This window comes from Staurois parvus, unplaced genomic scaffold (assembly GCF_062004578.1).
Source record: "Staurois parvus isolate SC_StPar_1 unplaced genomic scaffold, SC_StPar_1.0 ptg000472l, whole genome shotgun sequence".
NCBI classification, from domain to species: domain Eukaryota; kingdom Metazoa; phylum Chordata; class Amphibia; order Anura; family Ranidae; genus Staurois; species Staurois parvus.
The window spans coordinates 2,834,358-2,849,551 of NW_028318268.1; the positions used below are offsets into that span (position 1 = coordinate 2,834,358).

General features: G+C 36.3%; 1 protein-coding gene across 1 annotated transcript in view; it reads right to left on the reverse strand.

The window, feature by feature from the left end:
* Nucleotides 1–15,194, reverse strand: part of SH3GL3 (SH3 domain containing GRB2 like 3, endophilin A3) — a 157,774-nt gene that overhangs the window by 12,500 nt on the left and 130,080 nt on the right. The window contains 2 exon segments of the mRNA XM_089689396.1: nt 891–1,015; nt 6,296–6,399. Of these exon segments, the coding sequence (XP_089545522.1) occupies nt 891–1,015; nt 6,296–6,399 (229 nt within the window).

A 15,194-nucleotide genomic window follows, 5' to 3' on the forward strand; every position in this document is an offset into this window, starting at 1 on the left:
TCCGTGGTTGCAAAGGAAATTGCATCATCCATGGACAGCTTTAGCTCTGAAAATTAATATACAATACCTATAGGGCAACAGTCTTCTAAAACGGACACCATTTTTCTCGGTAAATACACTGCTCAAAAAAATTAAAGGTACACTTTGAAAACACAACAGATCTCAATGGGGAAAAATATCATGCTGGATATCTATACTGATATGGACTGGGTAATGTGTTGTTTTTCAGGGGTTGGGCTTGGTCCCTTTAGTTCCAGTGAAGGGAAATCTTAAGGTGTCAGCATACCAAGACATTTTGGACAATTTCATGCTTCCAACTTTGTGGGAACAGTTTGGGGATGGCCTCTTCCTGTTCCAACATGACTGTGCACCAGTGCACAAAGCAAGGTCCATAAAGACATGGATGAGCGAGTTTGGGGTAGAGGAACTTGATTGGCCTGCACAGAGTCCTGACCTCAACCCGATAGAACACCTTTGGGATGAATTAGAATGAAGACTGAGAGCCAGGCCTTCTCATCTGACATCAGTGCCTGACCTCACAAATGTGCTTCTGGAAGAATGGTCAAATCTTCCCATAGACACCCTCCTAAACCTTGTGGACAGCCTTCCCAGAAGAGTTGAAGCTGTTATAGCTGCAAAGGGCGGGGCCAACTCAATATTGAACCCTACGGACTAAGACTGGGATGCCATTAAAGTTCATGTGCGTGTAAAGGCAGGCCAGCCAATACTTTTGACAATACAGTGTGTGTGTGTGTATATATATATATATATATATATACATATACATACATACACACACGTCTATCTAAGGTTTATTTACATAGCTAAAAATAAAGATTTCATTTCACAATTGGTGTTTTATTGAGTATAAGAGGGAAGCTCATCTGTACCTGATAATTTGATGGATGAATTGCAGGAGATCCCATTATGTTGCAGCTTTTCGTTTGACTCTATTGTTGATATTATCGATCTTGAATGGTGCTCTCTCTTAGGTCGGCTTGACGCAGAATTCATTCTGTGAATAGCAACGGTGCATTTTACAGATAACATGCTAAAAAGAGGACAGGTAGTGTTTGAAGACACTTTGTAGAGAAATAGTGGTTGACACTTGCTAGGACTACAATGCACCTCTCTTGTAGACCACGGAAGATCACTAGATCAGAGGTCCAGATTACGTTTTGGTAGGCTTATATTCAAATGATAACATTAAAGCACGGTGAGGGGTTAGAACTATTGTCAGGTTTTTATGCCATCTGTGTCCCAGTTATGGAGATTCCCTTTCTCCAATTGGTTTTGATCACCGAAGTCAGCAGGAATGAATGTGAGGACAAATCCAAAATATTAAAGTTGCCACCTGAACAAGAATCGAGGGGAAATCTTTCAATGGTAACACCAATTCCTGTGACAACTCTCTAAGGGCTCATTTACACTTGTGATTGGGGGGAGTGGTAGAAACAGGTATCTGAGCTGCGTTTTTACAGTCTGCCTTAAGCTGCAAGTGCAGTCAGACACATTGCATCAAAAATTATCCTCCCCACCCCATCAGCGGGCAGTACTACCACTGAACACGACCCATTCAAGTGAACAGGAACAGGCTGCTACCACCCTGCAACTGGGGTTATTGCATGTGGTTGCTTGCTGCATTGGTGATGGGCCTTTACAGGATTAAAACAGGCTGTGAAAAGGCAACATATACAGTCAGGTCCATAAATATTGGGACATCTACACAATTCTAACATTTTTGGCTCTATGCACCACCACAATGGATTTGAAATGAAACGAACAAGATGTGCTTTAACTGCAGACTGTCAGCTTTAATTTGAGGGTATTAACATCCAAATCAAGTGAACGGTGTAGGAATTACAACAGTTTGCATATGTGCCTCCCACTTATTAAGGAACCAAAAGTAATGGGACAGAATAATAATCATAAATCAAACTTTCACTTTTTAATACTTGGTTGCAAATCCTTTGCAGTCAATTACAGCCTGAAGTCTGGAATGCATAGACATCACCAGACGCTGGGTTTCATCCCTGGTGATGCTCTGCCAGGCCTCTACTGCAACTGTCTTCAGTTCCTGCTTGTTCTTGGGGCATTTTCCCTTCAGTTTTGTCTTCAGCAAGTGAAATGCATGCTCAATCGGATTCAGGTCAGGTGATTGACTTGGCCATTGCATAACATTCCACTTTTTTCCCTTAAAAAACTCTTTGGTTGCTTTTGCAGTATGCTTTGGGTCATTGTCCATCTGCACTGTGAAGCGGCGTCCAATGAGTTCTGAAGCATTTGGCTGAATATGAGCAGATAATATTGCCCGAAACACTTCAGAATTCATCCGGCTGCTTCTGTCAGCAGTCACATCATCAATAAATACAAGAGAAGCAGTTCCATTGGCAGCCATACATGCCCACGCCATGACACTACCACCACCATGCTTCACTGATGAGGTGGTATGCTTAGGATCATGAGCAGTTCCTTTCCTTCTCCATACTCTTCTCTTCCCATCACTCTGGTACAAGTTGATCTCGGTCTCATCTGTCCATAGGATGTTGTTCCAGAACTTTGAAGGCTTTTTTAGATGTCGTTTGGCAAACTCTAATCTGGCCTTCCTGTTTGAGGCTCACCAATGGTTTACATCTTGTGGTGAACCTTCTGTATTCACTCTGGTGAAGTCTTCTCTTGATTGGTGACTTTGACACACATACACCTACCTCCTGGAGAGTGTTCTTGATCTGGCCAACTGTTGTGAAGGGTGTTTTCTTCACCAGGGAAAGAATTCTTTGGTCATCCACCACAGTTGTTTTCCGTGGTCTTCCGGGTCTTTTGGTGTTGCTGAGCTCACCGGTGCGTTCCTTCTTTTTAAGAATGTTCCAAACAGTTGTTTTGGCCACGCCTAATGTTTTTGCTATCTCTCTGATGGGTTTGTTTTGTTTTTTCAGCCTAATGATGGCTTGCTTCACTGATAGTGACAGCTCTTTGGATCTCATCTTGAGAGTTGACAGCAACAGATTCCAAATGCAAATAGCACACTTGAAATGAACTCTGGACCTTTTATCTGCTCATTGTAATTGGGATAATGAGGAAATAACACACACCTGGCCATGGAACGGCTGAGAAGCCAATTGTCCCATTACTTTTGGTCCCTTAATAAGTGGGAGGCACATATACAAACTGTTGTAATTCCTACACCGTTCACCTGATTTGGATGTAAATACCCTCAAATTAAAGCTGACAGACTGCAGTTAAAGCACATCTTGTTTGTTTCATTTCAAATCCATTGTGGTGGTGTATAGAGCCAAAAATGTTAGAATTGTGTCGATGTCCCAATATTTATGGACCTGACTGTAGACTCACCAATGCCTGTCAAATGCCTTTGAAAAATGATCCAACACAGATCACTTTTCAGAAGGGCAGCATGGGCTCGCACAAGTGTAGCCTAAGCCTAAAACTGGGTACACCAAGTTTTTTTCCATCAACCAAAAAAAGTTTTTTTAAATGAACTTTATTGAAATGTCACGCAGACATTTCTTTAAAGTTCAACGGGCCTATGTGCGGTGTGAGACTATTTTCAGTGCACACCACGGAATGCAGTGGTGTGAACTGAGCACACAGGTGACAAGACATTTTGCCTCATCAGCAGTGGAAGAGCCACCCAAATCCATTCCACCACCCCTGGTGTGAATGAACCTATCTGGCTGCAGTGACTTGGAGAGGAGTGGGAGAAGCTACACAGGAATGCTCCTTCTTCAAATGTTACTCTCAACTACTGTTCATGCCCTACAGGCCCTAAAGGTTTTCACACCATTACAGGGTTGCCATTTCTTTTAAACTGCAACTTCTGGAGGAGAATGGGAGGTGTTCTAAGGTCTAGCACTGGAAAACATAGGCAGGACTAACAACATTGCTTAGGATTTCAGTGCAGCAGATGCAATTTTGTAAGCCAACAATGGGAAGTTAGGAGATCGATGGATTTATGGCAGGATCAACAGGTAATTGTCTGTACAGTCCTGGCCAAAAGTTTTCAGAATGACTCAAATATTAATTTTCACAAAGTCACAATTTTCACAATTTAACCTCTCTCCTTGAAGTTCTTGATCATCCACTAAATGGTTAATTTAGGTGCAGAGTCAACCTGTGTGTAATTTAATTTCTCTTGGCTGATTCTCTAATCAATGGTCTCCTTTCCTGGCCTGTCAGTTTAGGTGGATGGCCATGTCTTGGTAGGTTTGCAGTTGTTCCATGAGAGGTTCAAAGCGTGGGATATTTTATTTGATAACCAAACCCTGCTTTAAACTTCTCCACACTTTATCCCTGACCTGTCTGTTGTGTTCCTTGGCCTTCATGATGCTGTTTGTTCACTAATGTTCTCTAAAAAAACAAATCTCTGAGGACTTCACAGAACTGCTGTATTTACACTGATTAAATTACACACAGGTGGACTCGATTTACTAATTAGGTGACTTTTGAGGGCAATTGGTTCCACTAGATTTTAGTTAGAGGTATCAGAGTAAAGGGTCTGAATATAAATGCACGCTACACTTTTCAGATGTTTATTTGTAAAAAAACTTTAAAAACCATTTATCATTTTCCTTCCACATCACAATTATGTGCCTTTGTTTTGGTCTATCACCTAAAATCCCAATAAAATAAATTTACGTTTTTGGTTGTAACATGTAAATGAAAATTTCAAGGGGTATGAATACTTTTTGCAGGCACTGGAACTTTGCATATACCATACCTGGCTGATGCCCCTGGAAGCTAGAAATGACTGAAGTAGACATTGCTACTACAGTGATCTATATTTTTGTTTCTGGGTCCCTTGCCGAGTGGTTGTCCTGCTGCATTCTAAACACAGAAGGGCGGCCACTCAGCACAGGCACCATTCAGTGAATGCTTTGCATTTTCTCAATGAAAGCAAAGTGTTCTCTGAATGGATGAGATGGAGAGCATGAAGTCACTGCCGCATCTTTCCACTTACAAAAATATATATTCTGCTAAAAGATATTAAATACTAAAATGAAAACAGGGATATATTCAGAGACACTGAACGTTGTAAAAATTCCTTAATAACAGCATTGACATCTATGGACATCTTTCACCACAAGCCTGCTAAAGCTGGCCATAGAATGATCAAAATTAGTCAGGTCCAGCAGGGAGCAACTGAATTTCAGTTCATCTATGGCTGTTCCTGCTTGACAGAAGTAAATCTGCTGAACGGGATTTTTGAAAACGTTTTTTCAATCAGCGGAGACAGAAGAGGAGTCTCCGCTTGTGTGGATGGAGGAATCCAAAAAGACAAGTCATCTATGGCCAGGTTAAGACATTATTGCTAGTAGCCGCTTGGCAAATCCTGATGCACTGCACTAACTAGTGATATTAATTTTTTGCAAAGTACAGAAATGAGAGAAATCTGCTTGTATGTTAGAGATACCTAAACATAATGTTACAAAAGACTGAATTGCTATAACCAGCAATAAAAAGAATAAATAAAATCAGGACATCTGGAACGCATGTAACCATTGTCCTAAGATTGTCTAGAAAAAAAAAAAAAAAAAAAAAAAAAGGAAAAGAAGATCATGTGAGCGATAACTTGCTCTCCAAAGCTGGTGTGCACTCCATACACTGGACCTGGAGTTCCACTCCAGCAAGACACTATACTAGTGCAGGGGTCTCCAAACTTTCTAAACAAAGGGCCTGTCCTTCGGCCATTAGGGGGGCCGGACTGTGGCCAGTGGGGGTAGAAGAGGTCTTTGGTGCCAGTGGGAGAAAAAGCGCCCCATCGCTGGTATCATTAGGAGAAATTGTGCCTCATCATTGGTGTCACTGGGCCACATTGTTGGTGTAATTGGGACAAATTGTACCCCTTCATTGTGTCGGGGGGGAATTATGCCCCGTAGTTGGTATCAGTGGAAGGGATAGTGTCCCAAGGGCTGGAAAAGAGCAAGAAAAGGGCCGCATCTGGCCCCCGAGCCACAGTTTGGAGACCACTGCACTAATGGATCCTAGTTACCAGTCATCCCCTCGGTTATGCTTTCCATGCAAGGTTTTAATTTTTGAGTGTATTACTTTTCTTATTTCAATTAAAGATTTGCTTACACTGCTGTGTTCTGTTCTTGTGCTTTGAGGTCTCATGTTTTTCCTGAAATTGTACGAGGGTAGTAATATTTATTCAGTTCACACACAAACCGTGCTTAGCAGAGTTCCTCCTTCATTAGGAACAGCTGGATATAGAATTCCTCCCCTCTCACATCTCATACAGTGTTGTGTAGTGTAACAAGTACAGGATCCAAAGTCTCACCTGTTGTGCAACCTGCTGTGGAGGTCCTCCAGGATCTCAGCTGACTGTCTGTGGTAGTCCAATGCAGCCTCTGCAAATACAGCCAGCTGACTAACTTGTTCAATCTGCAATACAGAGACATACAGTGGCCAATGAGACAGGAGCAATGATTTCCCTTGCACTCTGGACTTCAAGCATAATCCAGCAATGAGAGTGTGCCGTGTTGAAGTTCTATAGGCTGAGCAAAGTTGATTATATTTCAGATTACAACAAATTCCAGACTGCAGTTAAATTTCCATCAGTGGTAAAAAATAAGTTCACCTCTGGGAGAATGTTACCTGTTACACCCATATTTAGGGTGTAACAGGTAGCATGCTATTATGCACCCACCACCCGCCATCAGCACTCCCCTCTTCTGCTGTCATTTTTTGAAAACCAGGAAGCTGTGTGGGGCTCCGCCCGCACAGCCATGTCATTCTTTCACAGATTTCTGTGAATGAAAAAAACTACAAGCACCATCTGCCACTGTGGCAGACGTACTTGTAGTTTGAATGGGCTGCAGGTGAGTTGCTCAGCATCTTCGTAGTTCATTTATTCTTCCTCTAGCTTTGTAACTGAAAGCCCATATGGGGATACAGGCATAGCAGGGGTGTCAAACTGGCAGCCCTCCAGCTGTTAAACTACAAGTCCCATCATGCCTCTGCCTTTGTGAGTCATGCTTGTAACTGTCAATCTTGCAATGCCTCATGGGACTTGTAGTTTGGCAACAGCTGGAGTTTGACACCTGTGAGCTAGAGGAAGACTGTGCGGGAGCCTGACACTAAACCTACAATCTGCTGATTGTGGGTGCATTGCTCTTCAAATTGCAAAATATGTGTATTTATTATTTTTGAAAGGTGTGCTTAGCCATTAATATCAGCCTGCAACTAGAACCCTTTCAAGCTCCTCTCAAATTACAAACTTTCCAACTAACACATCGATCTGAATGTCACAGCACTTCCTCCAACTCAGGCTTTCTAAAATTGAGCTTAAAATATTCCCTCTCCCACCCCCGACTATGCCCCGTCCCCTGACTTTTCATCAAGATCAAATATCAGCCCATCCCTCCTTGTTCTCAATATATCACTCAAACCATCCTCTCTGCCCCTTCCAAGACCCCCTGCTTTCTAGCTCCCTGGCTTCTCCTCCTATGCTCATCTCCAGAACTTCTCCCATCCTCTGTAACTCCCTACCCCAATTTGTCCAGCTATCGCCTACTCTGTCCACTTTCAGGCAAGCCCTGAAAATTCTTCTCTTCAGGGAAGCCTATCCTATCTTCACCTAACAACTGAACCTATAATTCTCAAATTCACTCATCCCTCACAGTTATTACCTTTTGTTCCACTTGCCCCTCCCTATTAGATCATAAGCACTCAGGAGCAGGGCCCTCCTAACCCTCTTAATTTTTTTTTTAATGTAACTGTACTGACACCCTTTATAATGTAAAGCTCTGTGAAAAATGTTGGCGCTATATAAATCCTATATTATAATAATAATAATAGTAACTAGACAATCTACAATTTCTGGGGAAATTGTGTAAAGTGTTCTTGCCGCAACCTTTACCAAATGATTGATGAAATGTAAGCAGGGCACATTGCAAGCCTGATAGTGAGAAATGCATTTCAGCTTGTATTTTGAAGCTCACAGTCCAGCCTCGTGAGTCATCTGTCTCTTGAGAGACCTTTCGTTGCTGCACCTGGAGAGGGCGGAGTAGGCTCACTGTGCTGAGACAGCTGGGTTGCTATGACAACTCACTCTGAGAGGAATGTCAGCATGCCTGTTCTAAACAGGCTTTTTAAACTTGCCAAGTTCAATTGCGTGCTAAAATTAGTATTAATTAAATATTAAAGAAAAGAAACATAGTGTCTTATCCGGGATATCAATTATTTATTTTTATTTTAATTTTAAGTTAATTTTAATTTTAAGTTAATTTTATGTTAATTTTAATTTTAATTTTATTTTTATTTTAATTTTATTTTATTTTTTTATTTTAATTTTAATTTTATTTTATTTTTATCCAGACTGAATAATAACACCATCTCATTTATACAGAAGGAACTGTCATTCCCACTGCAAATATTTTTTATTTTTATTTATATTTTTCATTCATAGTTTTTGTTTTTTCACATTGATAAATTAATTTATTTTATATATTTACACAAATCATATATTTAAGTATAATTAATTGATGTAATTATTTGATTATCGGTGGTACACTTATGAATTCATTATATCACATAAGGTAGAATATATTGGAGCGCGGTACACTACTGGTATTCGTGAACATTTTTAGTGACAGCAGGGTTAGCGGAACGTTTTGATATAAGATATGTGTAGGTGGGCTTGAAAATGAAAGAGTGATGGCAGTTTACAAATCATGTTCTGATTTTTCTGATTTTTCCTTTGCACACTCTAGCTGTGCTGTGCTGCTCAATGCATTCCTATGGGAAAATTTCGCCGCAAAAACCGCGATATTTCTTGAACGATTCGGCGAAACGTTCTACAAAGTAATAGCAATCCGATCGGGATCAATGCGCACGTTTTGATATATTACTTGTCTTTGTAGTGTAAAAACTGTGGGAGGAGTTAGCGTGGCAAATATGGCTATAATAAGAAAAAGAATTAGATTTCAAATATGGCAGAGAAGAGCGGTTAAAAACAAACTGCTTCAAATTGCTCACTTCACTGGCGTCTTCACAATTTCTGTGGAAATTGTGTGGTGTTCTGGCCTCCACACAACTGGAGTGGGCAGGTTAGCTTTTGTCTCTCTGCTTCCTGCTCACACAGCTGGGTTCCTATGGCAACTCCCTCCACACCAAGGGCAGAGTCATGGTTATAAACAAACTGCTCCAAGTTGCTGACATCACTGGCGATTGCCATCTTCAAACGGTTGTAGTTTTAAAAGTATAAATGGTACCGTGAAAAGGCTTATATTGTGACAATCACAAGAAACAGACCTAAATTTTGATATATAGTATGTCTCTGCAATATTAAAAATGAAGGCACAGTCGCAGTTTAAAAACGTCCCTTAAAATTTCTTGTGTCTAAAGTGGAGTTTCAATGAAAGTCAATGGGAGGAGTGAGGTGCAAACAAATGGTCATATTCTGAAAACTATCAGGAGTATGTCCTAGCCGTGAACATTTTTAGTGACAGCAGGGTTAGCTGAACGTTTTGATATAAGATATGTGTAGGTGGGCTTGATAATGACATAGTTATGGCAGTTTACAAATCATGTTCTGATTTTTCCTTTCACATTGTAGCTTTCTCACTCTAATGTGACTCAGCTGCCCCCTGAGTGACCTTTGCTTGCACCTGTTACCTCAGTCAGTCACAGGTGTGTGAGAAGCTGTGCTCTAAACAGGCTATTTAAACTTGCCAAATTCACTGGCGATTGCCATCTTCAAACGCTTGTAGTTTTAAAAGTATAAATGCTACCGTGAAAAGGTTTATATTGTGACAATCACAAGAAAAAGACCTACAGTTTGATGTATAGTGTGTCTCTGAAAGATAACAAATGAAGGCACAGTCGCAGTTTAAAAACGTCCCTTAAAATGTCTGGTGTCTAGAGTGGAGTTTCAATGAAAGTCAATGGGAGGTGTGAGGTCCAAACAAATGGTCATATTGTGAAAACTATCAGGAGTATGTCCTAGCCGTGAACATTTTTAGTGACAGCAGGGTTAGCTGAACGTTTTGATATAAGATATGTGTAGGTGGGCTTGAAAATGAAAGAGTGATGGCAGTTTACAAATCATGTTCTGATTTTTCTGATTTTTCCTTTGCACACTCTAGCTGTGCTGTGCTGCTCAATGCATTCCTATGGGAAAATTTCGCCGCAAAAACCGCGATATTTCTTGAACGATTCGGCGAAACGTTCTACAAAGTAATAGCAATCCGATCGGGATCAATGCGCACATTTTGATATATTACTTGTCTTTGTAGTGTAAAAACTGTGGGAGGAGTTAGCGTGGCAAATATGGCTATAATAAGAATAAGAACTAGAAAATCTACAATTTCTGGGGAAATTGTGTAAAGTGTTCTTGCCGCAACCTTTACCAAATGATTGATGAAATGTAAGCAGGGCACATTGCAAGCCTGATAGTGAGAAATGCATTTCAGCTTGTATTTTGAAGCTCACAGTCCAGCCTGGTGAGTCATCTGCCTCTTGAGTGACCTTTGGTTGCTGCACCTGGAGAGGGCGGAGTAGGCTCACTGTGCTGAGACAGCTGGGTTGCTATGACAACTCACTCTGAGAGGAATGTCAGCATGCCTGTTCTAAACAGGCTTTTTAAACTTGCCAAGTTCAATTGCGTGCTAAAATTAGTATTAATTAAATATTAAAGAAAAGAAACATAGTGTCTTATCCGGGATATCAATTATTTATTTTTATTTTTATTTTAATTTTTTTTTTATTTTAATTTTAATTTTAATTTTTATTTTATTTTATTTTTAATTTTATTTTTATTTTAATTTTATGTTAATTTTAATTTTATTTTTATTTTATTTTAATTTTATTTTTATTTTAATTTTATGTTAATTTTAATTTTATGTTAATTTTAATTTTATTTTTATTTTATTTTAATTTTATTTTTATTTTAATTTTATGTTAATTTTAATTTTATTTTAATTTTAATTTAATTTTATTTTTAATTTAATTTTTATTTTTATTTTAATTTTATGTTAATTTTATTTTTATTTTTTTTTTAATTTTATTTTTATTTTAATTTTATGTTAATTTTAATTTTATTTTTTTTTTTTAATTTTATTTTTATGTTAATTTTATTTTTATTTTAATTTTTTTTTAAATTTAATTTTATTTTTATTTTAATTTTTATTTTTATTTTATTTTTAATTTTATTTTAATTTTATTTTAATTTTAATTTAATTTTTATTTTTATCCAGACTGAATAATAATACCATCTCATTTATACAGAAGGAACTGTCATTCCCACTGCAAATATTTTTTATTTATTTTAATTTTATTTTTATTTTAATTTTATTTTATTTTATTTTTTTAATTTTAATTTTATTTTATTTTTATCCAGACTGAATAATAACACCATCTCATTTATACAGAAGGAACTGTCATTCCCACTGCAAATATTTTTTATTTTTTATTTATATTTTTCATTCATAGTTTTTGTTTTTTCACATTGATAAATTAATTTATTTGATATATTTACACAAATCATATATTTAAGTATAATTAATTGATGTAATTATTTGATTATCGGTGGTACACTTATGAATTCATTATATCACATAAGGTAGAATATATTGGAGCGCGGTACACTACTGGCATTCGTGAACATTTTTAGTGACAGCAGGGTTAGCTGAACGTTTTGATATAAGATATGTGTAGGTGGGCTTGAAAATGAAAGAGTGATGGCAGTTTACAAATCATGTTCTGATTTTTCCTTCCACACTGCAGCTTTCTCACTTCTCACTCTAATGTGACTCAGCTGCCCCCTGAGTGACCTTTGGTGCACCTGTGACTCAGTCAGTCACAGGTGTGTGACAAGCTCTGCTCTAAACACAGTGCTCAAACTTGCCAAATTCACTGGCGATTGCCATCTTCAAACGCTTGTAGTTTTAAAAGTATAAATGCTACCGTGAAAAGGTTTATACTGTGACAATCACAAGAAACAGACCTAAATTTTGATGTATAGTATGTCTCTGCAATATTAAAAATGAAGGCACAGTCGCAGTTTAAAAACGTCCCTTAACATTTCAGGTGGCTGTGAGTGAAGTTTCAATGAAAGTCAATGGGAGGGGTTATTTGCAAACAAATGGTCATATTCTGAAAACTATCAGGAGTATGTCCTAGCCGTGAACATTTTTAGTGACAGCAGGGTTAGCTGAACGTTTTGATATAAGATATGTGTAGGTGGGCTTGAAAATGACATAGTTATGGCAGTTTACAAATCATGTTCTGATTTTTCCTTTCACACTGCAGCTTTCTCACTCTAATGTGACTCAGCTGCCCCCTGAGTGACCTTTGCTTGCACCTGTTACCTCAGTCAGTCACAGGTGTGTGACAGCTCTGCTCTAAACAGGCTATTTAAACTTGCCAAGTTCACTGGCGATTGCCATTTTCAAACGCTTGTAGTTTTAAAAGTATAAATGCTACCGTGAAAAGGTTTATACTGTGACAATCACAAGAAACAGACCTAAATTTTGATGTATAGTATGTCTCTGAAAGATAAAAAATGAAGGCACAGTCGCAGTTTAAAAACGTCCCTTAAAATGTCTTGTGTCTAAAGTGGAGTTTCAATGAAAGTCAATGGGAGGGATGAGGTCCAAACAAATGGTCATATTCTGAAAACTATCAGGAATATGGCTTAGCTGTGAACATGTTTAGTGACAGCAGGGTTAGCTGAACGTTTTGATATAAGATATGTGTAGGTGGGCTTGAAAATGAAAGAGTGATGGCAGTTTACAAATCATGTTCTGATTTTTCTGATTTTTCCTTTACACACTCTAGCTGTGCTCTGCTGCTCAATGCATTCCTATGGGAAAATTTCGCCGCAAAAACCGCGATATTTCTTGAACGATTCGGCGAAACGTTCCACAAAGTAATAGCAATCCGATCGGGAACAATCCGCACGTTTTGATATATTACTTGTATTTGTAGTGTAAAAACTGTGGGAGGAGTTAGCGTGGCAAATATGGCTATAATAAGAAACGGAATAAGAATAAGAATATATATGTGAGATAACAATAAGTGTTCCTTGCTATGCAAGAACACTTAATAACTAGACAATCTACAATTTCTGGGGAAATTGTGTAAAGTGTTCTTGCCGCAACCTTTACCAAATGATTGATGAAATGTAAGCAGTGCACATTGCAAGCCTGATAGTGAGAAATGCATTTCAGCTTGTATTTTGAACCTCACAGTCCAGCCTCATGAGTCATCTGCCTCTTGAGTGACCTTTGGTTGCTGCACCTGGAGAGGGCGGAGTAGGCTCACTGTGCTGAGACAGCTGGGTTGCTATGACAACTCACTCTGAGAGGAATGTCAGCATGCCTGTTCTAAACAGGCTTTTTAAACTTGCCAAGTTCAATTGCGTGCTAAAATTAGTATTAATTAAATATTAAAGAAAAGAAACATAGTGTCTTATCCGGGATATCAATTATTTATTTTTATTTTAATTTTTTTTTTATTTTAATTTTAATTTTTATTTTATTTTATTTTTAATTTTATTTTTATTTTAATTTAATTTTAATTTTATGTTAATTTTAATTTTATTTTTATTTTTATTTTATTTTAATTTTAATTTTATGTTAATTTTAATTTTATTTTTATTTTATTTTTATTTTATTTTTAATTTTATTTTTATTTTAATTTTATTTTTATTTTATGTTATTTTAATTTTATTTTTATTTTTATTTTTTTTTATTTTAATTTTAATTTTTATTTTATTTTATTTTTAATTTTATTTTTATTTTAATTTTATTTTTATTTTTATTTTATGTTATTTTAATTTTATTTTTATTTTAATTTTTTTTATTTTAATTTTAATTTTTATTTTATTTTATTTTTATTTTATTTTTACTTTTATTTTAATTTAATTTTAATTTTATGTTAATATAATTTTTTTTTTTTTTTTAATTTTATTTTTATTTTAATTTTATGTTAATTTTAATTTTATGTTAATTTTGATTTTATTTTTATTTTATTTTAATTTAATTTTATTTTTAATTTTATTTTTATTTAATTTTTTATTTTAATTTTAATTTTTTTATTTTAATTTTTATTTTTATTTTTAATTTTATTTTAATTTTATTTTTATTTTTTTTTTATTTTAATTTAATTTTTATTTTATTTTTATTTTTATCCAGACTGAATAATAATACCATCTCATTTATACAGAAGGAACTGTCATTCCCACTGCAAATATTTTTTATTTATTTTAATTTTAATTTAATTTTTATTTTATTTTTCATTTTATTTTTATTTTAATTTTAATTTTTAATTTTATTTTTATTTTAATTTTATTTTATTTTATTTTTTTATTTTAATTTTATTTTATTTTTATCCAGACTGAATAATAACACCATCTCATTTATACAGAAGGAACTGTCATTCCCACTGCAAATATTTTTTATTTTTTATTTATATTTTGCATTCATAGTTTTTGTTTTTTCACATTGATAAATTAATTTATTTTATATATTTACACAAATCATATATTTAAGTATAATTAATTGATGTAATTATTTGATTATCGGTGGTACACTTATGAATTCATTATATCACATAAGGTAGAATATATTGGAGCGCGGTACACTACTGGCATCCGTGAACATTTTTAGTGACAGCAGGGTTAGCTGAACGTTTTGATATAAGATATGTGTAGGTGGGCTTGATAATGACATAGTTATGGCAGTTTACAAATCATGTTCTGATTTTTCCTTTCACACTGCAGCATTCTCACTCTAATGTGACTCAGCTGCCCCCTGAGTGACCTTTGCTTGCACCTGTTACCTCAGTCAGTCACAGGTGTGTGAGAAGGTCTGCTCTAAACAGGCTGTTTAAACTTGCCAAGTTCACTGGCGATTGCCATTTTCAAACGCTTGTAGTTTTAAAAGTATAAATGCTACCGTGAAAAGGTTTATATTGCGACAATCACAAGAAAAAGGCCTAAATTTTGATGTATAGTATGTCTCTGCAATATTAAAAATGAAGGCACAGTCGCAGTTTAAAAACGTCCCTTAAAATGTCTGGTGTCTAGAGTGGAGTTTCAATGAAAGTCAATGGGAGGGGTGATGTGCAAACAAATGGTCATATTCTGAAAACTATCAGGAGTATGGCTTAGCCGTGAACATTTTTAGTGACAGCAGGGTTAGCTGAACGTTTTGATATAAGATATGTGTAGGTGG